At 43.6% G+C, this 24,996-nt stretch overlaps 3 protein-coding genes across 3 annotated transcripts; 2 read left to right on the forward strand and 1 right to left on the reverse strand.

Moving 5' to 3' along the window:
• The first annotated feature begins 6,020 nt into the window (after nucleotides 1-6,020).
• ficd (FIC domain protein adenylyltransferase) lies at nucleotides 6,021-8,723 on the forward strand. The gene is made up of 2 exons (XM_069178240.1): nucleotides 6,021-6,638; nucleotides 7,212-8,723. The coding sequence occupies exons 1-2, from the start codon at nucleotides 6,368-6,370 to the stop codon at nucleotides 8,294-8,296; spliced, it is 1,356 nt and encodes a 451-aa protein (XP_069034341.1). The 5' UTR covers nucleotides 6,021-6,367; the 3' UTR covers nucleotides 8,297-8,723.
• Nucleotides 8,724-8,791: 68 nt separating this feature from the next.
• sart3 (spliceosome associated factor 3, U4/U6 recycling protein) lies at nucleotides 8,792-18,299 on the reverse strand. The gene is made up of 19 exons (XM_069178239.1): nucleotides 18,048-18,299; nucleotides 16,879-17,005; nucleotides 16,682-16,786; nucleotides 16,408-16,592; nucleotides 15,947-16,052; nucleotides 15,318-15,442; nucleotides 15,053-15,208; nucleotides 14,464-14,602; nucleotides 14,075-14,182; nucleotides 13,892-13,969; nucleotides 13,752-13,810; nucleotides 13,273-13,382; nucleotides 13,057-13,169; nucleotides 12,887-12,963; nucleotides 12,628-12,799; nucleotides 12,051-12,502; nucleotides 11,445-11,597; nucleotides 11,130-11,317; nucleotides 8,792-10,986 (listed from the first exon to the last, which is right to left on the reverse strand). Exons 1-19 carry the CDS (start codon nucleotides 18,255-18,257, stop codon nucleotides 10,800-10,802), a joined length of 2,850 nt encoding a protein of 949 aa, XP_069034340.1. The 5' UTR covers nucleotides 18,258-18,299; the 3' UTR covers nucleotides 8,792-10,799.
• Nucleotides 18,300-18,510: 211 nt separating this feature from the next.
• On the forward strand, nucleotides 18,511-20,643 carry iscua (iron-sulfur cluster assembly enzyme a). Its single transcript, XM_069138993.1, has 5 exons — nucleotides 18,511-18,830; nucleotides 19,014-19,127; nucleotides 19,212-19,322; nucleotides 19,412-19,490; nucleotides 19,941-20,643. The coding sequence occupies exons 1-5, from the start codon at nucleotides 18,729-18,731 to the stop codon at nucleotides 20,030-20,032; spliced, it is 498 nt and encodes a 165-aa protein (XP_068995094.1). The 5' UTR covers nucleotides 18,511-18,728; the 3' UTR covers nucleotides 20,033-20,643.
• The last annotated feature ends 4,353 nt before the right edge of the window (nucleotides 20,644-24,996 follow it).

Here is a 24,996-nt window from a genome sequence, read left to right on the forward strand (position 1 = left end):
GTGCAAGTTATTAACTATGCACTTTCTTAAGTATGATCATTTAAACGAGCCACATTAAAAACAAAATGGTCAAAATTAAAACAAGTAAGGCCGAGATATTCTGATTCTTAGAACACAGTATGGACTAAACTCCAAAGCATGAACCAACAGATAACACTGTTTCATTATACCATTCAGTGTGGTAAGTATCCATGTCTTAATCTCTACACTGGCAATCTCTATCTCTTTAACAATCTTTCTCCTCCGGAGCCACAGACAAGGTTACACAGCTGTTGGTTTCGTTGCACTTCATGATGACAGCAACACGACAAGTAACACAGAGCACAGCTTTAAGTATCCAGTCCGACAATGCCAGCCAGACATGCACTTTAACAACAATAAACTGTTGCTCCAAAACAAAATAATAGCGGTACACCTTGCATGACTGCTGGACCTGGAGAGATACATCTACCCACAGTGATGGTTGCAGACATGTAAATTTGGTTGTGGAAATTAAATGGTTTTGTCAGATATTCTGAAGGACTCAACTACACCGGTGGTTTCTTTGCCAGAGGCAACATAAAGTTACAGGTGGTCATACTTTCTCTATAAATTTCCTCGGAACGACTTAGCTTCTTCATCTCTAAAACTGGAAATGACAAGTGAACACATAAGGTCCAGCATCCTTTGCTTCCATGTATAAAACCACTGGATTCATCACAACAGCACAAAACTCAATTTTCCATTCCCCATGGTTGAGTATAGGTTACTATCAAAATTAGAAAAATGGAGGACGTGCCTGATAACAGAAGGAGCATAGGCAGACACAGAAAGACTAGCAGCAGATTAAACCAAACATTTGTGGGTAAAAATAAGTAAAAACAGCAGGAGCACATAAGAAATCAGAGAATTAAAACTCAGTCCACAAAACATTTGAAACAGGAGCCCTGCATATACACGGAGGCCGAGGGGTCACTGTGGAATTTTTTTCATAACTAGTTCTGCATTACCTTGCAACAAATTTTGCATTCCCGTGAGCCACAGACTAAGCTGTATTATGATATACTGTTACGTAGTAGACAGCTATAGCTGTGACCACAATAAGAATGGGCACACTCTCAGTTGCGTTTAGCAACTCAGCAGCACTCATTGCAATTGGGGAGCTAACTAGAGAAGGTAGTTCACTTCACTCTGTCACTGACTGCTGATGCTAACTGGAACAGGCTGTGATAAAGTAATTATGATCACATCAGTTTTATAATGGGGAAACACAAACTGCATGCAGGGTATGTGAGTGCAAATTCTTCTTGTGACCCTTCAGGGGCTCCATAGTTATAGGCTGGGTAGGTTTCATGCATTATGGAGTGACGGCTGGTTCCATACTGAAGAATAATAAGAAAATGTCTTGGCGCAGTGACGAAATTATGCAGCAGTGAGTGTGATTTGAGCCAGAGATACATAAAAGGGAGAGCCTGTGTCCCACAGACAGCTGCTGTCTTTCAACCCATCACATTTAATCATTGGCAGCATGCTGATTCAAAATTTCCCCACGTTTTCTTTCTTTCCTTCTTTCCACCACCCACTCTCTCAGAGAATCAACATAAATATGATCAGCCACAACATTAAAGCCAGTGACAGGTGAAGTGAATACCATTGATTATCTTGTTACAATGGCACCTGTCAAGGGCTAGGAAATATTAGGCAGCAAATGGTAGGTCCAATCTTGAAGCTGATGTGTTGGAAGCAGGACAAATGGGCATGCATAATGATCGGAGCAACTCTGACACATGTGAAACTGTGATAGACAGCTGGGTCAGAGCATCTCTAAAACAACAGGTTCCGTAGGGTGTTCCAGGTATTACGCAAAAATCTGTGACCCATCAGGTTCTGTGACCTGCAGTGTTGTTTAGGCTCAGGCATGAGGAGTGAGAATGGTTACGACAAGAATATCAGGGCAGGGCTGGTATGTAGCTGTTAGTACAACAGTGGTCTAAGGAAGGACAAGCGATGAACTAGCAACAGGGTCATTGGTGCCCAAGGCACAATGATGCACAGAATGCTGAAAACCTGAATGTTGGCTGAGATAGAATGGCGTCAGGACACACAGTGCCTCACAGCCTGCTGCGTATGGGGCTGCATAGCCACAGACTGGGCAGAGGGCCCACGCTGACCCCTGTTCACTGCCTCAAGCACCTACAGTGGGCACGAGAACATCAGAACTGAACACATACCACTCACATAAACATTGTTGCTGACCACATACACCCCCTTCATATGGTGTTCCCTGACGGAAGTGGCTTCTTTCAGCTGGATAAAGCACCCTGCCACACACCAAATATTGTCATGTTTCTCAAACCATTCCTGAACAATGTATAAGGTGTTGCCCTAGATGCAAAATTCCATAATCGCGTTCCCACTGACATGTATGGAAACATGCAGTGCACTACAATTATCCAGATGGAGCACTCAAAACAATCCAAAAATTGAGTGTGAAATGCTGGACACTTTTCATACTCACTTGTCACCATCTTTGCAACATAGCAGAAACGGAGGGACCACAGACTTACTGGTAAAGAATTTTGAAATTTCGGTGTTTGAGGAAGCTGCAGCTGTTGCAGAACACCTCTCCACAAAAGTTTTCACTAAGTACAACCATACTGCTGTTGGACAGAAGCCATCAGTGTGTTTATTGTGTTCATTAAACAGAGGGCACAAAAACTCGCCCATGTCTGGTTAAAATAACAAAGCCAGCAGATAGTTTGGCAGGTGGTGCATTCAAATGCTACAATTGTTTCGGAGCCACGCTGTCAAAACTCGAGTACTACACAAGTAAGAGTACTAACATGTAAGAGTACTATATCTTAGTGTACTGAGGAAAGTATGTAATTTGGAACACAGCCCTTCAGACATCTCGTGAAGTTCATTGGTCAGAGCAGTTTTGGTGGCACGAGGATGGACCTACATAATCTAAGGCAGAGTGTTAATGTAATGGCTGATCTGTGTGCTTTTGGCCTCTCTACTTTGTCACAGCGAACCTCTTTGCTTTGAGAAGTTGGCATGAATAACAGGTGTAAATAATGCAGCTCAAGCACTCTTCAACAGGCGGCTCCATTATCCTCCAAGGTGAAATTGCTGTAGGTCAGAGCAGCAAAGACTGTTAGTGTCCAGCTCCAGAGCTCACTGTGTGCAATGACTTGACAAATTCATAACCTCAAATTGCAGACAGGCCTACTGAATCTCTCACTCCACACAAAATCATCTACACTGACATTCATTCATAACTTTCCAGCAATATCTGTGCTGACAGTGTGTTCCTGCAGAGCTACAGGCTGTGTGTGAATATCAGCTATTTAGAGCTGATAGCCCACCATGACCATCTGCTCAAGACATTTTGGCATGCAGCCTGGAATCAACCCTCATCACCGCATGCTGTCCACAGCTGGTGGTAATTTCTGTAATGCCAGTTTTACTGTAAATAGATGATGGACATTAAAGAATAAAGCTTGTAATAAAATACACAGAATATAATAGAATACCAGTATCATGAAAGACAAATAGATATAAATAGAACAGAAAGATTACAAAATGTTTTTAGAAAAGACTGAGGAGGATGATATTAAAATGGCTTCATATAGATTTCCTTTTTGTTGTATTAAAAAACTGAATGGCAGACACATACATTTTCATTATATTGATGTGGGGCCAAGAGTGCTGCTGCAGTCTTTAGCGGATTTGTTGTACGATGACTGGGATGTTTGCAGAGCAGAGCAATGCTGCCCTCTTCTGTATATGTATGGTAGAAGTACAACTCCGGAGGTGCTGTGGATTCTTCTCCTTTTCTGACTTTAACAAAGTGTGACACCGTGATAGGCAAAATCAAATATTGATCTATAATTTTTCTATGGCCAATTACTCATAGTTTGTGATACTGAGTGGGTGGATTTAAAGTGGCCCCCTGTTACCAGTTGCAGTCAAAGCAGTGTCAGACTATGTGGTTCAAGTGGAAAATCTAGCAGGTAAACTACAAAAACTGTGGAAGGTTGAAGTAAATATCCATCACAAAATATAAATAAATAACATTGCACATGTTTGTTAAATTGAATGTGCTGAAAAGGCATATTTATTATCAGGACAACCCAACAAAGTAAGTTATTCTACCCTGCTGTCTGATTGGTCTTTTCAATCCTGCTTTCTGATTGGTCTATTCTATCTTGTTTTCTTATTCTACACCCCTTCTACTTCAGGTGGCATACCTAACCTGACAACAACAGCTGATCTCGCAGTGTTTGCTTTTCATTTTTACTTAAGCTTACTTCCATTATTGATATATAGCTCCAAATACCAACACAAGTCACGTCAGGGCTCTGAACACAGTGAGGCCCTTACAATAGAACTTACAAAGACGTAGATCATCTTGCCTGCCTGCCATGTTCAGGTTTGTACCATGAAACATTTCATCATCAATGAGCAACATGCCAGCACATAAAAATCCATCCAGCTGTGTGTCAGCAGGAGCTTGTCCATATAACTCTGTCTGGAAAGCCTGCAGCTGCCCTGTGGTTTGTATTTTAAGTGTATAAGTTGTGCGATTCTGTGCTAGGTTATGTTTACAATAATACAACATATATGTATGCCATATCATATTAATTATATATAGGTCGTATTATCAACTATTAATCCTAAGGGGTAGACGAAAGGCTGTGTTTGTGAATGAAGGTGTAGACAAAAGGCTGTGTTTGTGAATGAGAGTGAAAGTACTGTGCCAAACCAAAAGGTCACAGGAGGGGGTCGGCAACCTGTGGGGTCACATACTGTTGTTGTTTGAGGCATAAACAGAAACAGACAGCTGTCTGGAGGACTCCAGGGGGTGAAGGAAGACAACCCCCACCTCGACCAACCAACAAAGGACACATCAATACACATGACTTTTTGGTGTCTGGACTATAAGAAGACTGGGTGAGGGAAAGTCAGGAGGTCAGACTTTGTGAACTGACACATACTCTGTTGCGGTCAGGGGAAACATAGTCTGGACCCAGAGCTCTGTAAACTGATTATTCTGCGGCTGTTAAATAAATATCTTGAAGCCTGACATCTTCTCCTATTGCCTCATTAAAGAACATGCAGGACTGGGGGCTGACACATATTGGCTTTATACTAGCAGGAGCCCAAGTCCAACAAAGTGTAAACCTCAATATTTCAGACTGATAATCTGACACTGTTAATTCACCCAAATTTGTTGCTCTCTAAAATGTACAGACCAGACACAGTTTACATCATTGTTGAATAAATCTAAGTATGTTTAACAGAAATAACCTCTTTTTACAGCTTTTTCGCTGGATGTAAAACTACAGTGTGTCTGTGTCCAGATGTAAAACCTGAGCTACAGAAGGAGCAGATCAATAAATTAGGAAAGATAATTACAGGACATAACTGCTCTGAAGGTCTTAAAATAAAAAAAATAAAAAAACGTCATGTCGTGCATATCGGTGAAACTTAAAACCAAGCATGACAGAGTAGTGTCGTCACAGAGAAGGTTCTGACCGGTGCAGCGCCTGATTCAGAAAACTGCAGCTGCATATACTGTGGCATCGTGACGTTTTGCATCTCCCACTAAAGTCGGACAAAACGTTTAACCATCATGCGATGTTGTAAATCCAGCATACATGACTTTAAGTCAGCGATGCCAACGCACCTAATGTTCTCTCCCAGGAAGGGGCGTGGTGATGAGAGCCCGCCCTGGATGATGAAATGCTCCGGTTGAACTATTGATAGGACAGGCAATTTACACAGGTGCGATGGGGAAACAAATGTACTTTTATCAAATATTTCATTCGTTTTCGACACGTTTCTACTTGTACATAAACGTGCTCTGTTGCCGTTGACCGTAAACGATGCTGCCTGAGAGGTTAGACTGAGGAGATAGTGTAACAAGTTTTAACCAATCAGAAAACGGTACGAACCATTATTTGTATTGCTGCATTTTCAGCCAATCGGCACCGCGCTTCAATCCACCTCTGACCAATGATATGAGGGAATGTTCACATGTTAAACTCGAGGAAGTCGACGATTTGTATTAGTTTGTACACAGCTGTGTCGACGCACCGAAAAACAAAGTGATCAGCTGACGGGTCGTTAATGTAGTGGGGTTGGTTTTTTTTTTTAGTTCCTCCACTTGGTCAGTGAGTAAAGTTGACTTAACTAACGGTCTTCTCCGGGGTAATAGTTGGGTAACTGAGCTGAATTTCCTCGGAAGTGTTGTTAGCTCCCAGGCGTTATGCCGGCCGTTTTTCCCCTCCTATCAGCCGCCCTTCGGCTCTCCAAGCCGGGGTGGAAATAGATGGGGGGCCGCAGCACCACCAGATGATGGAGGATTTAACCTGGGATCATCATGGCTGCTGTGACGGTGTGGCGTTACGCCAGCAGCCGTGTCCTCGGAGGATGGGGCCCGCTGCTGTGCGTCGTTCTCGGCTCTCTGGTGGCCCTTCTGATGCCCATGGTCGGGGTGGAGGACCGGTGCTGCGCCTCACTCAGGGGCATCGCTCAGCTCCGCTGCCAGCTGTGGGGGAGTCCTCAGCAGCCTCCAGCTGTGCAGTCCACCAGCCTCACTGTCCCCTTCACTGCCCTTGATGTGCTGCCTCAGAGGTCCAAGCCGAGCAAAGGTACAAACAAGAGATGTCCTTCTTCCACAGGTCAACTGGGTGCCATATGTTAAAGAAGAAGATTCAAGACATGTCCAGTGCAAACAAAAATATGGACCACAGGAGGACTTCATAGTTATTGAAGTCTCTTGTAAAGAAAAATGCTAAATATTCCGTTTCCATGTCGGTGATACGATGCTTTTCTCCTGTTTTCTGTATTTTGTGGTGTCTGACTGACACCAGTTTGATAATGTGAATTTGGGAAATTGTGATGGCCATTTTCACATGATTTTTTGACATTTTATAGAACAAAAAAGTACAAAATAAGCAATAGATGAACTGATAGTGAAGATAACCAAGTTGCAGTTCTACTATACAGTAAGTCATCATCAGTTACGGGATATTGAGTATCAGTGTACTGATTCTTTCAGTTTGTCAGTGGAAAAAACGGGTGATTTTATACTTACAATGATCACTACTGTAAGGTTTCCTGGATATCTTGATATTTTATTTTCAATATTGCCATGTTGTTAGAAAACCTGCTGTATCGATACCTCTATATTGCTGATGCTGTCCGTCATTTCGTGGTTGCAGAGATGGTGCTTGAAGCCAAAGCGGCGCTGCAGCAGGCTCTGGAGATGAAGAAACTTGGGAAGAGGGAGAAGGCTCACAAGTTGCTGGTGCATGCACTGAGTATGAACCCAGACTTTGTGGACGCCCTGACGGAGCTGGGGACCATTCTGGAGGAGGAGAAGGATGTGGTCCAGGCAGACCACCTCTACACCAAGGCTTTGGCCATCTCGCCATGTCATGAGAGAGCTCTCGTCAGCCGAGACCGAACTCTCCCCTTGGTGGAAGAGATTGACCAGCGTTACTTCAGCATCATTGACAGTAAAGTGCGTCAGCTCATGTCCATTCCTAAAGGCAACTCTGCACTTCGCCGAGTGATGGAGGAAACGTACTACCACCACATCTACCACACGGTGGCCATTGAAGGCAGCACGCTCACTCTGTCCGAGATCCGTCACATCATTGAAACGCGGTACGCCGTGCCCGGAAAGAGCCTGCAGGAGCAGAACGAGGCTATCGGTGTGGACGTGGCCATGAAGTACATCAACACCACACTGTTGTCCAGGTCAGGAGCCATCACTGTCGGTGACATCTTGGAGATTCACCGGCGAGTGCTCGGCTACGTGGACCCTGTGGAGGGAGGGAGGCTGCGCACCAGCCAGGTGTTTGTGGGCCACCACATCCCACCCCACCCTCAGGACCTGCAGAGACACATGCAGGAGCTGGTGCAGTGGCTCAACTCTGACGAGACCCTGCAGTTGCACCCTGTGGAGTACGCAGCTCTCGCCCACTATAAGCTGGTGTACGTGCACCCATTTGTAGACGGCAACGGACGCACAGCACGGCTGTTCATGAACCTTGTGCTCATGCAAGCGCGATACCCACCGATTACTATTCGCAAAGAGCAAAGGTCTGAATATTATGCAGCTCTGGACACGGCCAACGAGGGCGACGTGCGACCCTTCATTCGCTTTATAGCCAAATGCACAGAAATAACATTGGACACGCTGTTGATTTCTACAACGGAGCACGCAGTCGGGCTGCCGGGAGCCGGTCAGGACCAGGCCTGTCTCGATTGCCAACAACAGACCATCCCGGTCCACAACTGAGCTGGAGGTGGGAGGAGAAAGGGAGCATGACATGCTGCTAGCATACAGGGATAGATGTCAGTTGATTTTGTAGCTCTTTAAACAACAATCCCATCATAAAATGTGTATTACCTCGTCATTTGGCCACACCTTACCTTTTCATTCCCTTGTTTTAGTTTGGTTTGTGTACCTGCTGAATTCAATGGAACTGCTGCAGGATGCTGAACTGAAATTTTGTGTGTAGGTTTGCTTTCTCAAAATATTTCCCAACTTTTACTCTGTAACCATGAGGCATATTTAATTCCAAACAGAATAGTTTGGAGTGAGACTACTGCTGATGTGAAGAGGAAACTAAACTTTCTTTGGTATAATTATGATGTCTCCTAACACTGAATAGCACCTTCATTATTTATTTTCATTTCAAATAAAAGGGTTCCATTAACTTCCATTGAGCATTGAGATATCAAATTTTTTTTTTTATATTAAATTAAAGAAGCTGAGTGTCATACTAAGATCGAAGATGAATTCACATGACTTTATTAAAACAAGTTTTAGACCAGGAAACAAAAAAAAACTAAAAACAAGACGTGACTTATTTTTGTACACCTCCCAAAAACACAAGGGTAGAAAAAAAGAGAACATTTTTAAAAAGCAGGGAAATAAATACTTGAACAGATTGAACAAAAAAAAAGAAAAAAAAAAAGCTTTTCATTATTTACCTATATTCCAAATTTAAAACATTGACTATAGAAATTATACAAAACAGCAATGCACACAATTCAACTTTTTTTTTAGTACTGGACATTAAACTGAAGGTGACTTCTACTAACCAACATATTTTTATTATTTTCTTTCTTTTTCTTTTTTTTTTTTTTTTTTTTTTAGATTAGGCCACTGCGGTGAAGAGCAATACATACAGCTTTTATTCCATCCGTTTTGAAAACTTAGATTTATATTTAATACAAACTATGGTGAAATTTTTCAAACGTGTCTACTGAACATTATGTACACAAACAGAACCATTAATGTTCAAACAAGACAAGTGAACTGCTGGACAACTGGTCAACTTCTAACATGGGGAAAACAGAGAGGGAAAACTGCGTAGTTTCTCGTCTCGAAGGAGCTGCAGACTTAAAAAATATGTACAGATGACAGCAATAGCCTCTTATTACAAAAACGACTGAAGAGATCAAACAGGCTCATTCTGAGGGTGAAATGAAGAAAAGTGTACTGATAAATGATCAGTTCATTATGATCCAAGATTATCACAGTACATTTATGGTTATGTTTGATTTTTAACACCTTAAACTAATTTGCCGGGACCTTTTAGACACTGGAAGCTTTTTATTTTAAAATGAATTCTTAAATTAGTTTGTCTTGACAAAGTGTTGGAGCTCAAACATTTTGGGCTAATCATTCATTTATCAGTCAAGATCAAAATAGTTTAAAAAAGTTTTTATAATCACAGACCCATTAGTCAGTTGTGTGCCCCTCTCACATGTGAGCTCTTTTAATTTCACAGCAGTGATGGGAGTATGGTACCTTTAGGGGCCTTTCGATCCACAGCACATAATTTAGACTGATATCTCAAACATGACCAATATGATGACGCATGTTCCCTAACAGGTCACAGTAACGGTTACAAGCTCTGTAAATACCATAACTTAAGCATCAGCAGTGTGGTATGACACGAGGGAAGCTTTCATACTGTAATAACATGCCCTCAAAACAAAGCAAAAGCCAATTATCTCAATTTAATGGAACCTTAAGGAATCCTCCATAGCATCATAATACTAATGATTAATAGCAGAGGGTAACACAAAGATGTTATTAAGCAAAAATAATTAATTAGTTGCATTATACAGTCAGAACAAAGAAAATTACAGCTGGTCTTGTGAGCTGTTTCCTCAGAGGCCGAAATAAATTACACAACTAAAGTCCTAGGTTCCCTAAAAACATCCAGAAAATGTCTTTTCATCACTCTAGCACATCCAACATATGTACACACACGCACACACACACACGCGCGCACACGCGCACACACGCACGCACACACACACACACACACCACATATATTAAATCACATCCAAACGTTTGCATGTTCCTTATTAAAACAACATTCACACGTTTGGCTGTTTGGAATATTTAAAAAAAATACCCTCCCATACGTTTCTGTCAGATCCTTTTAACGATGCACAACAAAAGAAACCTTACAATTTTAGATACAGACTATTTACACGCAAATATGATACACTTTTTTTTCCGTATAAAATAGCCTGGCAGTCACCTTCAAACAAGCTAATCAAACCGTCCTACGGGTGAAAAACCCTGGTTGAAGAGGGTTGGTGATGGAGGACAGGAGCTCAGCGATTAAGGCAAACCTCGCAGAATGGATTGATGGGGGCATGACTGAGATTAAAGGGACATCAGGTTACCAACTACAGAAAAACCACCAACACTAATCTGTAAGGACACAAGATGGCTTTCGGTGTGAAGGCGGTCAGAATTCTCTTGCTCGTCTTCTCACTTATTGAGGAGCATCTTGGCAAAGTCTGAATTTGACAAAGGTTTGGGCTCTCCAGCTGCGTTCTCTGCAGAGCTGCCTGGCGCTGGTTCAGCTGCGGTCCCGTTCTCCACTTTGCCTCCAGGCGCCGTTTGTCGATGCAGAGAACGAGGGAGTAAGGAGAGCTGGGTGCGTCCTCGCCCTCTCCTGGAAAAAGACAAAACTCAAGATTTATGCTTTTTACAGTTAGTTTGCCGGCGACAGGTCGGAGAATAATGGCAGCATTTCAGAAGGGCATCTGTAAACATCTGCTGAGACAAAGCATTACAGAAATGTGCCGGTAAACTTACGATCCGTAGACCTGGCGAGGCATTGTGTCGGTCATGAGTCTGCTGGAACCCGGTTTATCCATCAGGTTCCTGCGAGGAGGGTTACTTATAACGACAGCGATTTTGTTGCCCTCTACATCCAAGCCATCCATTCTCAGCACTGCCTGAGACGCCTGGGTTTCATCTGCAAACTCCACATATGCCAGACCCTGTGGAGCCACACCGCCAGAGAACGTTAACGCGTCAACAACAGACTCTACAACTCGGAGGGTAGCTCAGTCCAGATGACTATTTTTAAACAAAGACCTGGACACCGTCCCCCTCGTTATGCCTCACCTTGGGCTTTCCTGAGCGATACGTGACCAGACGAACATCTTTGATGGTGCCGTGACCTTTGCACATTTCCTCCAGTTGCTCTTTAGTGCACGAGAACGGCAGCCCGGAGATGAAGATTTTGTGTTTCTCAATTGATGTCTGGTACTTGAACACCTACAAGTACAATAATGTGAAGATGGAACTTGTATTGCACCACGCAGGGTTCACCCAGACAAATCTAAAACCATGTAACGCCTTTGTTACAGTCATAAACGCCACGTTGGATGGAAAACTCAGCTATGACACTGGATTACCGATTATCACATCACATTTTCTTGGAACTTGCCAGCCGTATATGCAGCAACAACAATTCCTAATTTCATAGGTAAAGTAACGCAATTCGGCCCTGGGTACGGGGCATAAAAATCAATAGACGGATTAGACGATTAAGAATGATTCATGCATTTAAGTTCAAAGCAACAAAAATATGAATTTGCGAATAAAACGCAAGACAATACTTAAATTGATACGTCATAAGGCCTTCTTTAAGGAAACTCATTCATTGAAGCATTTTCAAGACCTGCGGTTACTTTGGAAAAAAACACGTCGACTTGTGTTCACACTCACCTTAAAGTCAGGATTTTTGTTTTTGTCCACACATGGCGAGACAAACATAGGCCTGCCCTCCACGTCCCGCCTGTCCAGCTTCAGGGCTTCAGAGACTGACGACGGGGATTCGAACTGTACGTAGCAGTAGCCTTTGAAGCTTCCTTTGTTGCTGAAGACTGGACGAATCTGTTTCGTTGGACCACAGGTCTCAAACAGCGTCCTAAGCTTTGCCTCTGGCTCCTCCAGGGTGTACGCCAGGTTGCTAATGAACACGCTGGCGTTGTCATTTCGAAGCTCCGGCTTGTCATCGTTCTGCCTCTGGGGGGCCGCTGCTGGTCCCTGAGGGGCTTTTTTAGTGCCGGGCGGAGCAGGCCTATATCCAGGGGGGGCCTTCCTCCCCAAGAGTCCCGTCTCAGTCTCCATGTCCTCATCCGCAGTGTGGTGACCATTTCCTCTGTGCCTTTTAGGAGCTGGTTATGTCACAGAGAAGTAGAAAAAGATGGAATATGTCATAAAATCACAGTTCGTTTTGTTGGAAAAAACAAACAAAAAAAAAAAAACTTGTATCACTCAAACATTCGGCGGTCCATCTTACCGGAGTCCTCATTCCAGTCACCATGATCATAATCCTGTTCTGGTTTCCTCTTCTCCCCGGCTCGGGTTCCCTTCTGGACCTTCTTCTGAGACTTCTTGTCCGTCTTGGCCTTGCGCCGCTGCTCAGATCTCTCCTCCTCTTGGCGTGCCAGGTTGGCTTCTTTCTCAGCCGCCTAACAGATGGACAGAACATGGTAACATTAGCCAAAAGCAGACAAATGATACACCTACTCACTGCAGTGCTGACAACGTGTGCCTACTTTTGCTCGCTGTTCGTTAATCCGGTTCAGCCGCGTCTCCGTCTTCTGCACGGCCACGTCCCAGTCCTCCAGAGAACCTGCGGGTGAGGGGCACAAAATACAGAGACACGCTGTAATTCACGAGGTTCTGTATTTTCATAGCAACTTCGATTTTCGTCCGTGGGACTCACCTTCCACCCTCTCGAAGGTGAGCAGGACTTCACACACATGCTCTGGGTAGTCTGAGGTGCACTGAACTGCTCTGTGGAGAGCTTTTCGACAGTGAATAGGGTCCCCATAAGACCTAAAAACAAAACACAGGGCGCCAAGTTTGTCTGATTAGTCACAAAGGCATCAGGACCTCACTTCAATTAACATTCTTTCCTTTCAGGGATGGACTGACAGACCTTTCAAGGTTATAGTACTCCAACCACATGTTGGCGTATTTGGCGTTCCCTTTTGTCATGATATTATCCCACAGTTCTCTGGCTTTCTGCATGTTCTTGCAGTGGAGGGCCTGGCAGGGAGGAGAAAAGGAAAATACATACATAGTATGTGACAGTTACTTTGTATGTCAAAAAATATATAATATTCTGAACACATATTTTTACATTGTCTATTGGAAAGTTCACTGTGTAGGATTTAGGAGGATCTACTGGATTTTAATATTCATAATTATACCTAAAACAAAGTGTCATTATGTTTTCATGAGCTTAGAATGAACACTTTACATCAGGTTGAAAACCATTTGGTCCTTTACGTCTTTACCTTCTATCTCAATAGGCCATTTCATTATGCTTCCAGACTGCTGGTACAATATATCGTGGGAGTATACTACTACAGTACACAAATGCTTGAAAATGGTTGCCATAGTAACGCTGCTTACCTCTATCCTTGCCCAGATTTGCATTATGATACAAGAAGGATCTCCACTTTCCCCGAACCCTACAGTGACACAAGACAGTTGAATCACACGAAAACCAAACCCAGAACAACACAAAACAAATCTCGGTGAAATCCACTCACTTTCTTCAACATCTTGTTTCATGTAGTCTAAAGACCGAGAGAAGGCTCCTCGTAACTCCTCCAACTCCTTACTTGATTCTGCCAAAAAAAAAAAAAAAAAATGTTGACGCCATCTGAATGATCTGAATTGTTGTTTTCTTCTGACACAGTGCCGAACTGTTTTTGACACACAACCGCTCTCACCTTTACTGAAGTCCACGCGTCTCCTCAGGTAGTCGAGGTACGCCTGCCAAATATCCACATAATCTGTCGCTTGAATGAAACCTGCATTCAGTGCTTTCTCAAAAACATCTGAGTGGAAGACAAAATGAAATAAGATGAAACAAGATCCAACATGACACTATAAAGGAAGATATTTCCCATGAGAACATTAGTAGTTAAAAACCTATTCAAGATAGTTTTGTCTCTACAATAATTCTCACTTTTTTTTTTAACCTTTCATATCTGACAGCAACATAATATATGGGGTTATTTCAATAATATTGATCACAAATACATACACAGGGACTTCAAAATGGTTACATGATGTTAACAGAAGCGGAGTTCTCGTATAAACAGCTTGTACTTGTTACCTGACACAGTCTGATGGTCAGCTCCATGCCTCTCCAGGGCGAGCAGGTAGCTCTTCCACAGACCCATGGTCCAGGGACAGTTCCTCACCGCACGTTCATGAGTGGAGAGAACCAAGTCTTTGATCTTCAGCTGACGATCCTGTAGAGCACAGTGAAAACAAATACAATGGTTAAAATGATATTAAACCAGAGATTTATTGAGTCACGTTTTAAATATCCGACAAGATAGTCTTTAAAAACAGTGAAGTAGATTAATATTTACTGGTTCATTTCACACACTGCTAAACACTGAACAAATCCAGTCAAACTGTTAATGTTGAAATGTGATTGATACAGGGTCACATTTAACTAAAATGGGACATGAATACTGTAACCACTAAAACTTTCTTCACACAAGACAAATTTCATGACACTGTGGCCACCAGAAAGAAGATGCACATAAAAAAAAAAAAAGGTTATTAACCTGATGTATGAGTTCTAGCCACTGAATGAAAGCAGTCAGACTGGGAGGCAATGGGAAGCAACACAAATCTCTATTCTACAGGGCAAACATCACAGTCTGACTGGGAGTTCACTGACCAATACTCACAAGATAGGTGGTGCATTTTGCCCACATGTCTGGTACCAGGCAGTTTTCTGCAAGAGTCCGCTCAAAGGTTATCTGGATCCGTGCTGGGTCGCCCTCCTTCAGCTCAAAGTCGATGTAGGCCTGATATTCTGCCAACTTGGGAGGTTCTGCTACCAACTGCAGCCAGACAAGCAAGCAAATGTTAACTATGCATATTATTCACGGGCATTAAGGAGGACAAATGTAATAGATATTTCTCAGCCAAGAGAAGTTAGATGTCAGTTACCAGTGACTCCTCGTGCGATTTGCACTTCTTCATCTGCTGCAGAGCCTTTTTGTACTGATGTATGACCGTCTCAGCGACCCCATGTTCAGACCACTCCTCATACTCTCCGTAGGTGGCTTCCATGTCTGCAAAGCAGCAGGGCACAATTGTCTCACGAGTTTAAACGCACTTTTCCCTTTTTCAACTCTATCAATAAATACACACATTACATACAGTATCAATAAGATGTAGATGAGTAACAGTAAGAGGTATACATTTGAACTGTTGCAGGGATGTGTTGATGTCTCATATTTAGTGGCCAACAAGTGAGCTGCTCAGACAAGAAAGGGTCTTTAAGATTGCAGAGACAGTCCCCTTTCAGCTGGGACAGAAATAAACGTGATATCTCTAGTCCACTTCAGTGACAAACTGAAAGCATGATAAGAGCATGGTTTTGTGGCATCTCAAAAGCCACATCACCAGCCTGCAATCTTTAACTTGTCCCAAAAGGCAGCGTCATCTTTCGTTTTTAAACAGTTAATTCACCATTTTTCAGGTGGGCCATGATGACATACCTTATGCCGTATGTCATCATGGAGTACAGCCCATTTTACAGCAACCTGTCTGGACAGAAGAGACATCATCCTTACCCATTAAGGGGACTGCCAGCTGGCGACGAAACAGTGTATGAATTCGCCCGAGCTGAGTTTTTAGCAGCTCCTGCTCCTCACGGCTGGGAATCCTTCCAGGCTGAGGCTGAGAGGAGAGGCAGCAGAGAAAATGGTGTTGAAATTTAGCCCATTTAGTTGAACACCAGGGGAATTCAATTCAGCATTTTAAGTATCTGTATTTATTCTGCACAAAGTAACAATTCAAAGGCATTCTCTGACCCAGTATTAGGATGAACAGATAGTGCCTGCCACTACTTAACCACTATGCTGAAATAAAATGATTTTGATCTAACAAGTGTCCAACTTGCAATTCCTAATACAGTTTTGGAAACTGTGTCAGTCTGTCTTGGCATATGAATGTATCTTAACAAAAGCAGGAACACAATAAGAGTGTATGTCTGACCAGTTAGAAGACTTCATCTGGTGATGGAGATACAAACCTGCAGTGTAGACAGAATGGCGTTTTCAAACTCTCTGTATGCCTCCCACACCGACTGTCCCTTGGTCATGTGAAGCCCAACAGCAGTCACCGCTCTCTCAAAGATGGATCTCACCTTGTCTATTCCACCTGGTGAGCCCATGCCACCGATTGAGTACTGGGCGTATTCAAGCCAGATATCTGGACCTGTGTATGCAGACGCCGAATTAAATGTTGAGATCATGTGATAGGCGAGTGTCAGATCAAAGCCAGTGACTCTGACGCAGTGTACTCACAGATATAGTCTTTTACAGCTTTCTCAAAAAGCTCGTATACTTTTTCCCGGTTTGGCTCCTCCTCGGTCAGACGAATCTCATCCTTTAGCCAATCCAGCCAGATCTCTGCAGGATTTAACAGAATGTGGTTTAAGGTGCAAATATTACACAGCTGCAGATTCCTCCGACCCCTGAACTGTATTAGACAATACACCAACCTTCAGTGAGAGGGAAAAGTTCACTCATCTTCTGCCTGGCCTTTCGCAGACGGATAAACTCTCCCTCTTGCTTAAGCAGTTTAATAAGATCCACATGGCAGTTGTAGTCGAAAGCATTGATCGACAGCTGAAAAATTGCACAGAGGAATGAGATGTTGAGCTGTACAATTAAATGCATCCTAATTAACTCATTCTCATTACCACTGCCATCTTATACTCCAAATTTTTAAGCAGCAATAACTTAATTGATTTTGATAAACAGTTCCAGTGCAACAAGCCCAACCTGAAACAGGACAACAGAAACAAGGAAACGACAAAAACCAACAACTTCATGCGAGTTTCGGTTTCTTTTCTTGAAACTATTAAATTCAACATTTAGGTCACTTTGAATGTTTGTGGCTCTATATTCTGTGGATTGTCTCTAGTCTACAGTAATATTTCACTTCCATCATCTACACCAATGATTGTAATTATACAGTACAGAAAAAAAACAACAACTCGGGAATATATAACGCCATATCATTCTGCAGCACCAAAAACTGCAGCGTCTAAAATGACTCGTGTAGTCGCACAGTAGGCTCGATATTGAAGTGCATTAGTTGTAGCCGCGTGTACCTAATAAACTGGAAACTGTGGCATAAAAAAAACTAAAACTAAAGTAACATTGTGAACTTGGTTCCCCCGCTGCTGCTCCAGCATTTTTTTTTTTTTTTTTGTACAACTGCAACAGATTCAATTATGACGGTGTAAAGATACGTAGTCAAAACACATTTAGCAGGTTACACGTGACATTAGGACAGTGTGTGCCTTTTATTTCCACGCTTATTTTTCTTTCTAACTGCACCGACAGCTGTGACGCCATCACGGACAGGGAGAGCGAAAAGGCGCGTGTGATGCGAAACATGCCATTAGCATCACAGATTAGCAGGTCTGCTAACGACGGTAGCATCATGCGAGTGACGTCGAATCAAACGCACTCGTGTAATTGTTTGGTTAACTGCGGCGAACACTGCCTCGTGTTTTTTGTTTGTGCTGAACCACGCCACACTGAGCAGCTTACCGCTTTTAAAACTGCCGACTTACAGCCGCTGACTTTGTTTACCACCCATTCATTCTCGTTAGCTCCTCGGCTAAACGTTAAAGCTCGGCTTGGCTGTTGGTGAATTTACCTGCTCCTCCAACCGTTGGATTTCGGCCTCGTTTTCTTTCTCGTCCTCCGACGAATCGTCCTCCTCTTCGTCTGAGTTTTCTACTCCCATGCCCTCCTCCTCCTCCTCCTCCTCCTCGTCGTCCGACTCCATCGCTCTCTCCTCCATCCCCGCGTCTTCCTCCTCCATATCTTGCAACTGCGTTTGCTCTGCGCTACTAGACGCTGCCATGTTGGAAAAGCTGTCTGCCTGGTAACAACCAACCTAACCAGCAGCAGCGTGATGAGGGGCGGGGCCTGCTGAGGGGCGGGGCCTGGTGCCGAGCTCGTGTCCGTCCTCTCCGGTGCAAACGCATAGACTGGATAGATGTAATGGCCATTGTTAGCCGCTAGTTGGAGCTCTTTCTATTTGATCATATGGGAGGAAGCTCTGCCTTGTGATTGGTTTGTTATCTTGTAGGCGGGTTTAGTTTGGGATTCGGGATTGGGTCCCGGATCAGTTGATTGACAGTTAAACACCCAATCGCCACAGAGTACACTTTACAACCAATCCGAGCAGCGTAGTTTCGCGCATGCGGCCCTCCGGCTGATCCGATCCAGCACGAACCGTCGTGAAACCTCCTTCGCTTGTTTTGTCAATAACAAGTGGTCGTTTTCACTCGTTTTCACTCGTGGATTTCAGACCGTGGTCGGTTTTTGGAACATGGCGACTGTCTCCTCTCGAAACTCCGCGTCCTTGCTCTTGTTTTTTGGCAGAAGGTTGTTCAGACCGGAGCTGAATGCAGTCTGCTCATATCACAAAAAGGTAACCGACAGAAAAAAAAACAACGTACAGACTCTTCTCGTAACAAAACAATGTCACTTTAGTTATGTTGTGTGTCAGTGGTAGCTCATTTAAACAGTTTCGTTTTACCTTTTTAACGTACTACCTAAAAACAGAACAGTGATACAACTGTTTTATGTATTTGTGTTTTGTTTTTTTCCGGAGGTGGTGGACCACTATGAAAACCCAAGAAATGTGGGCTCTCTTGACAAAAACTCCAACAATGTGGGGACTGGTTTGGTGGGTGCACCAGCATGTGGTGATGTAATGAAACTTCAGGTGAGCGGTCAGCAGCACAGACTGCCGTCATGACTTTGAACTTTCTGTTGTCTTACTGGGCCTTTGACTGTATGTTGTTTCCAGATCCAGGTGGATGAAAATGGCAAAATAGTGGATGCAAAATTCAAAACATTTGGGTGCGGATCAGCTATTGCCTCCAGTTCTTTAGCAACAGAGTGGGTGAAGGGGAAGACGGTGAGTTAAAAATAACAATCGACCCATAGGTTGCTGTTTATTTTGTTGGTATTGGGGAAGGGTCTGATTAATCTGCTTTCACCCTGAAGGTTGAAGCTGCTCTGAAGATCAAGAACACAGACATTGCCAAAGAGCTCTGTCTTCCGCCAGTCAAGCTTCATTGCTCTAGTAAGTTCAAGGCACATGAAATATAGCATTTATTTAGCACCTAAAGATGTAATAAATATTCTGTTTTGATTAAGGTGGTCAAGAGCATCCTCTTTTCTACAGCTGCTCAATTTTCAAACCCATTCAAACATTCAGTAACCATTTAAATGCTCTCTTTTAAATCATGTATTCAGCTCACTTGTTCAAGTTTTTCCTTGTCTTATCCACCGGTCAAAACCAACAATACAACAGCCCAGCGATGAATCCTCCGTTCATGAGGATCATAATGTTCAATTGTTATTCAATCTGACTGAGAGTTATTGATATATATTAATTCTCATTTTGGAGGCTGTAATTTGTGGTGCTGTTGAACTGGGTTAGACTGAGAGGTGTCCCTAATATTTTGTCAATCCCATTTAAATGGAATTAGGTTTACAAAATATGACAACCCTCTCACTCCTTTTCTTTCAGTGCTTGCAGAAGATGCTATAAAAGCAGCGCTGTCAGACTACAGACTAAAACAACGGGACAAGAAAGACGAACGTGCCAAAGCCAGCAGTTAATATGTTGATATTAACTGTCCTTTATAACGGGCGTATGTCTCTCAGCAGCGCATCGCTGTGTGTAAGAGGAGTTACCATTTATACCGCATGAGGTCTTGTGTCCTTCTGGGAGCTTTATACCCTTTAGAAGTCTCCACGGCTGTGGAGTCAGTCTCTTAATATCAAGCCAAGATTCAGACATGATTAAACTTCCACATGTAAACGGTGTTTATGGATTCATTCGTTTTTTGGGTTTTTTTTTTTTATCAAATGATCATAAATGTTTAATTGATGCTGATTTTGGCATTTGCAGTTTATGGGGAATATCTTTAGACAAAAACTGCTCCTTAATTTAAACAAGCTCAACACTTTTCCTACTTTGCAGTCATTTACTGTACAGAAAATAAATGGGTTTTAATGAAGCAGGAATAATGAGTTTAAGGTGTGTTTGTTTTTGTATACGTTTTTGGGGCTTTGACACTTTATTTGGCTTGATTATATAAAATAACTGGCCCCATTCAGTATGAAAATGCTGTTGGGTCAATATCAAAATCCACATATATAAACTACACAGAAAATTGTATGAGATGGTTTGCTAATTGTGAATTAAATGATTAAAAACATTTTCAGTGGGTCTGTGTTGATGTCATCCACCGGATCCTACATCAGCTGGAGCCACCCTCTGCTGGTGCACAAGTACCTTTTTCAATACAAGCAGCAAAAGTAGCATCAGGAGAGCCACTAATACACACAGCATGGTGAGCAGAGACACAATCACAGCAGAGTCCTGCCGAGTGAAAGGCTGGGGGTCAAAAGTCGGCGAGAGTGCCTCTCTGTTGGTGGCCAGCAAAGATCGAGTCCCTTCAGCAGACGTTGTATTACTCTGAGGGTATCGAGCTGTAACGTTTTCTCGGCACCGCTGTTCCTCCTCAGGGAGAGAAGTCATTTTTAAATTGGGTTGGCTGACCGATTGAGTTTTGTTCAGTGATAAACACTCCTCATAGGTAAGAGTCTCTAAAGAGTAGTGGAAGACACGAGTCTTGGGAAACTGTAGAGAAGTGTTTAGAGCATCAGAAAGGAGTCCGTCAGTGGTTTGTGCCGATATTTTCTGGAACAAGTCTGTCAGATCCCTCATGTTTCCATGTGAGCTTTCTGCTGTTGTCTTCGCGGTCAGCTTCCCCTCCAGTGCAGAGCTCGGATCATGTGTCCTGTCGTTTGGCTTCAGGAGACGAGGACAGATAGCCATGACGGAGAGGTTCAGAAGCAGTCGGTGAGCGAGGTGGTCCGGTTCTGTGCACACAAGGTCCGTGGCCATCTTGAGTCTGCCGCTCAATAACCAGCGGTAGAGATACAAAATGTCACACTCGCACACCCACAGGTTGTTGGTGAGGTCCACAGATCGGAGACGTGGCAGGCTGTCGAAGGCGCTCTCGGGGACAGAGCGAAGGCAATTGCTGTTGATCTTCAAGACCTGCAGGTTGACCAGGGTGGACAGCGAGGGCAGGTCCAGGGCAGAGATACAGTTGCCTGAGAGGTCTAAATGGGTCAGTGATGGGGGAAGATTCCTGGGGAGGCTTGTAAGCTTGTTCCCCTTCAGTGTCAGGACCTGCAACTTGTTGAGACCCCAAAGGGCTCCTGGCTGGATGGCACGGATACGGTTGTCCTCCAAATCCAGGCGAGTGAGGTTTCCCAGCTGCCTCAGGGTGCCCGATGTGATGTACGTGATGTGGTTCTCTTGCAGCAGCAAGGACTCCAGGCTGGGGGGCAGGCCACGAGGGAAGCGGGCCAGCAAGTTATGACTGAGGCTGAGCTCCTGCAGGCCGGAGAAGGGCCAGAGCAGGTGGTCCACGTTGCAAAGCTCGTTTCTGGCAACAGATAGAGCCGAGGTGCTGAGAGGGACAGAGGGAGGGAGGGATCTCAGACCCAGCGACTCGCAGAGAACCAAAACTCCTGGGCGGGGGCAGCAGCAGCCAGGAGGACAGGGAGACATCGCAAGGCAGGTAAGAGGACAGATGTAGAGAACCAGAAGGACACCACATCTGCACCAAATCATGACTCACTGTGAAGAATAACAGAGGAGACACACATTCAAAGGAAGCCGTACTGTGAAATGATCCGATATCTCACTTACCATAACTAAACGAGGGGGTACCATTTTATGACAAGGAACCTTGAGTAAATGTTTTTTAAGTTATGATAAACGGCCGGTGTTTGTCCTCCATCAACACACTTGGTTTTACAACCTCTTGAATTCATCAGGTATATCACTCTAATGGACTGTTTGACCTTCTTGAAGGGAGCTGCGCCCTCTTCAACTCCGTAGTTGTAAATGTAACTTGCACATAAGCCCTTTATGGAACAAAATCCACTTATGGGCAAGTTACATTTACAACTACGGACTTCATCAGTTATTCCATCCGTTTACTGCCGCTTATCCGAGGTCAGACTGCAGAGGCAGCAGGCTGAGCAAGCAGCAACACTTTTCAGCTCCTCTTGGAGGATCCCAAAGTGTTCCCAGGCCAGATGAGATATAAAATCCCTCCAGCTCGTTTTAGGTCTACCCTGGGGTCTCCCTCTTGTCGGACATGCATGGAAAACCTATAGTGGAAGGAGCCCAGGAGGCATCCTAACCAGTTACCTGAACCACCTCAGCTGGCTCCTTTTGACGCAAAGAAGCAATGGTGCTACTCCGAGCTTTCTCGGGATGTCAGAGCTTCCTACCCTTTCTCTAAGGCTGAGCCTGGCCACAACTCATTTTAGCCACAATCTGATTCTTCCAGCTCATCACCATAGGTGAAGGTCGGAATGTGAATCGACTGGTAAATTGAAACCTTTTTCTTCTGGCTCAGTTCCCTCTTTGCAGCTGATGCCACACCAGTCCGCCTGTCAGTCTCCAGCTCCATCCTACCCTCACTCATGAACAAGACCCTGAGATACTTAAAGTCTTTCATCGGGGGCAGAAACGCCGTCCCAACCCAAAGGGACAAATCAACCTTTTTTTTTTGGCAGAGAACTGTGGCCTCAGACTTGGAGGTGCTGAATCTCAACCCAGCCACTTCACACTTTACTGCAAACCGCACTACCGGGTTGTGAAGGTCACTGTCTGATGAAGCCAACAGAATCGCAGCATCTGCAAAACGCAGAGAAGCAATTCCGAAACCCAAAACATGACATTCTCCTCTCCCTGCTGTGCCTTGAAATCCAGTCCATGAAAATCACAAACAGGATGAGTCTGGAGTAGACAACCCTGGCGAAGTCAAACACCGACTGGAAACGTGTTTGAATTCGTGCTAAGAATACAGACACAACTCTCACTCATGCCCTGGTTTCCCTAATCTAGACGAGGTGACGCAGTGACAAAGATGGTCTTTCATCCAGGCGTCGTGAATCGCTCAGAGTCTGGCCTCAGAATTGATGGTTTAATGTTGTTTGTCAAGAAGTGATAGTGACTCACCAGGTAGAAAGACTTTTTCACTACTTGGCAACCCAAAAATCATGGTCATCGCTGACCATTGTTAACAACTTACAATCCCCTTACAAAGGTTAACTTATTGAAAGTGTAGAAGAGCCAAAGCTGTGTCACTTACTATTCTTCTGTTCCTGCTTTGTCTGCTCCTCCAAAGAGATGGACGTCAGTGCTTCCCCATGGACCTTACATGATCCGCCGTCTCTCTAAAGATGACCACTGCCTTTGAGAATTCCAGGCAGATGCTCATCAAAGTTTAATGACAGCCTTAAGGTGCTGTATTACCTATTCTGGATCCTCTTCACCAATGAAATTGAGTTGTGGCAGACAGTGAAGTGGGTCGAAATACAAAGACACTCAGCAACAACAGATATTGTGTAAAAAAAAAACTAAAAAAAACAAACAAGTGTCCAAAATATACCGTCTAATGAGGCCATCAAAAGTCAAGGTGCCTGAAATCCAAACAGGCAGTGGATCCAGCGAACATGCCCTGTGTGGCAGCGCTGGCCGGTGGTCCTGTGGCCGTGACTCTTCCCATCAGCTGGTGGGAAGAGTGAAAGTAATGGGGTAGTATTTTCTGGAATTATTTAGCACCTCATTGACAAAAGAGCAGGGAATCTGACACGAGTGGACGGCTCCGTTAGGGTTCATGTTTCAGCAGCAACAGGGTTACGCTTGCTTTTGAGCTGGCGTGCTATCATGTCATGTTTGACCTTTTGGCAATTTGACCCACTTGTGATTCAGATCAAACTTTTTTTTATTTACAAAAAAAGGTTTCACAGATTTTAGCATTCAATCACATATAGGCCTACACTCTCAAGGATTTTTTTTTTTTTAATTTTTGAATATATTTCAGATGTGGTCATAATGTACCCAGATGGAAAATATTAAAATAAATACTGATAAATCAATACATGCGCTTTTCATGAGGGCAGTATTTCATTGTAAAATGGGATATAAAAGTTATTTGACTTTTCATGAAACAAATCAATGTTTCAAAGATTTTTTTTTTTATAGACTTGAGTACCTGTTATGTGTCTGGTTTACTGCTGTTGAAATATTTGATTTATTTGCTGATAAAGGATTCGGCGTCTCCAGGCTTCAGTGCCTTCCTCTTCTGCAGTGCTGTGTTCGGAGGTGACGGCGCCTACGGCCTCACCAAGGCCAATCAGAAAGCTGAGAAGCAGTTACTGCATTGTGTTTAAACATCTGGGTCCTGAAATGTTGAGTTTAAAAAACAGCTCAGATCTCCACATGGCAGATTTCACAAATCTGACATTTGGATAATCACTTTAAAATAGATACCCATCATGATATTTCAATGGACGTAGTTCAAAATTACAGATCACCAAGCTCAACATAATGTGCACGTACACAACATCTTTTTTTGGACTGTCCTCGCCTTTTCTAATGTTAGGTTTCCTCAGAGCTGTGTTTGTGCTTCATCCGGCACCAAACGTCCACCATTTCCACTGCTACATTTATAGTAATGACAGAAACATCGTTATCAATAGTTTTA

This window comes from Embiotoca jacksoni, unplaced genomic scaffold (assembly GCF_022577435.1).
Source record: "Embiotoca jacksoni isolate LCO1_2020_lvr unplaced genomic scaffold, fEmbJac1.0.p SCAF_8, whole genome shotgun sequence".
Lineage (NCBI taxonomy): Eukaryota > Metazoa > Chordata > Actinopteri > Embiotocidae > Embiotoca > Embiotoca jacksoni.

Excerpts from the sequence above, each read along its gene's own strand:
- iscua (XM_069138993.1), top strand. The coding sequence starts at position 18,729 with ATGGCGACTGTCTCCTCTCGAAACTCCGCGTCCTTGCTCTTGTTTTTT. Across the intron at positions 18,831-19,013 it reads TCTGCTCATATCACAAAAAG|GTGGTGGACCACTATGAAAA; the intron begins GTAACCGACAGA and ends TTTTTTCCGGAG. Across the intron at positions 19,491-19,940 it reads AGTCAAGCTTCATTGCTCTA|TGCTTGCAGAAGATGCTATA; the intron begins GTAAGTTCAAGG and ends CTTTTCTTTCAG.
- ficd (XM_069178240.1), top strand. The coding sequence starts at position 6,368 with ATGGCTGCTGTGACGGTGTGGCGTTACGCCAGCAGCCGTGTCCTCGGA. Across the intron at positions 6,639-7,211 it reads GAGGTCCAAGCCGAGCAAAG|AGATGGTGCTTGAAGCCAAA; the intron begins GTACAAACAAGA and ends TCGTGGTTGCAG.
- sart3 (XM_069178239.1), bottom strand. The coding sequence starts at position 18,257 with ATGGCAGCGTCTAGTAGCGCAGAGCAAACGCAGTTGCAAGATATGGAG. Across the intron at positions 16,787-16,878 it reads ACTTTTCCCTCTCACTGAAG|AGATCTGGCTGGATTGGCTA; the intron begins GTTGGTGTATTG and ends TAAATCCTGCAG. Across the intron at positions 15,443-15,946 it reads GCTGGCAGTCCCCTTAATGG|ACATGGAAGCCACCTACGGA; the intron begins GTAAGGATGATG and ends GCTGCTTTGCAG.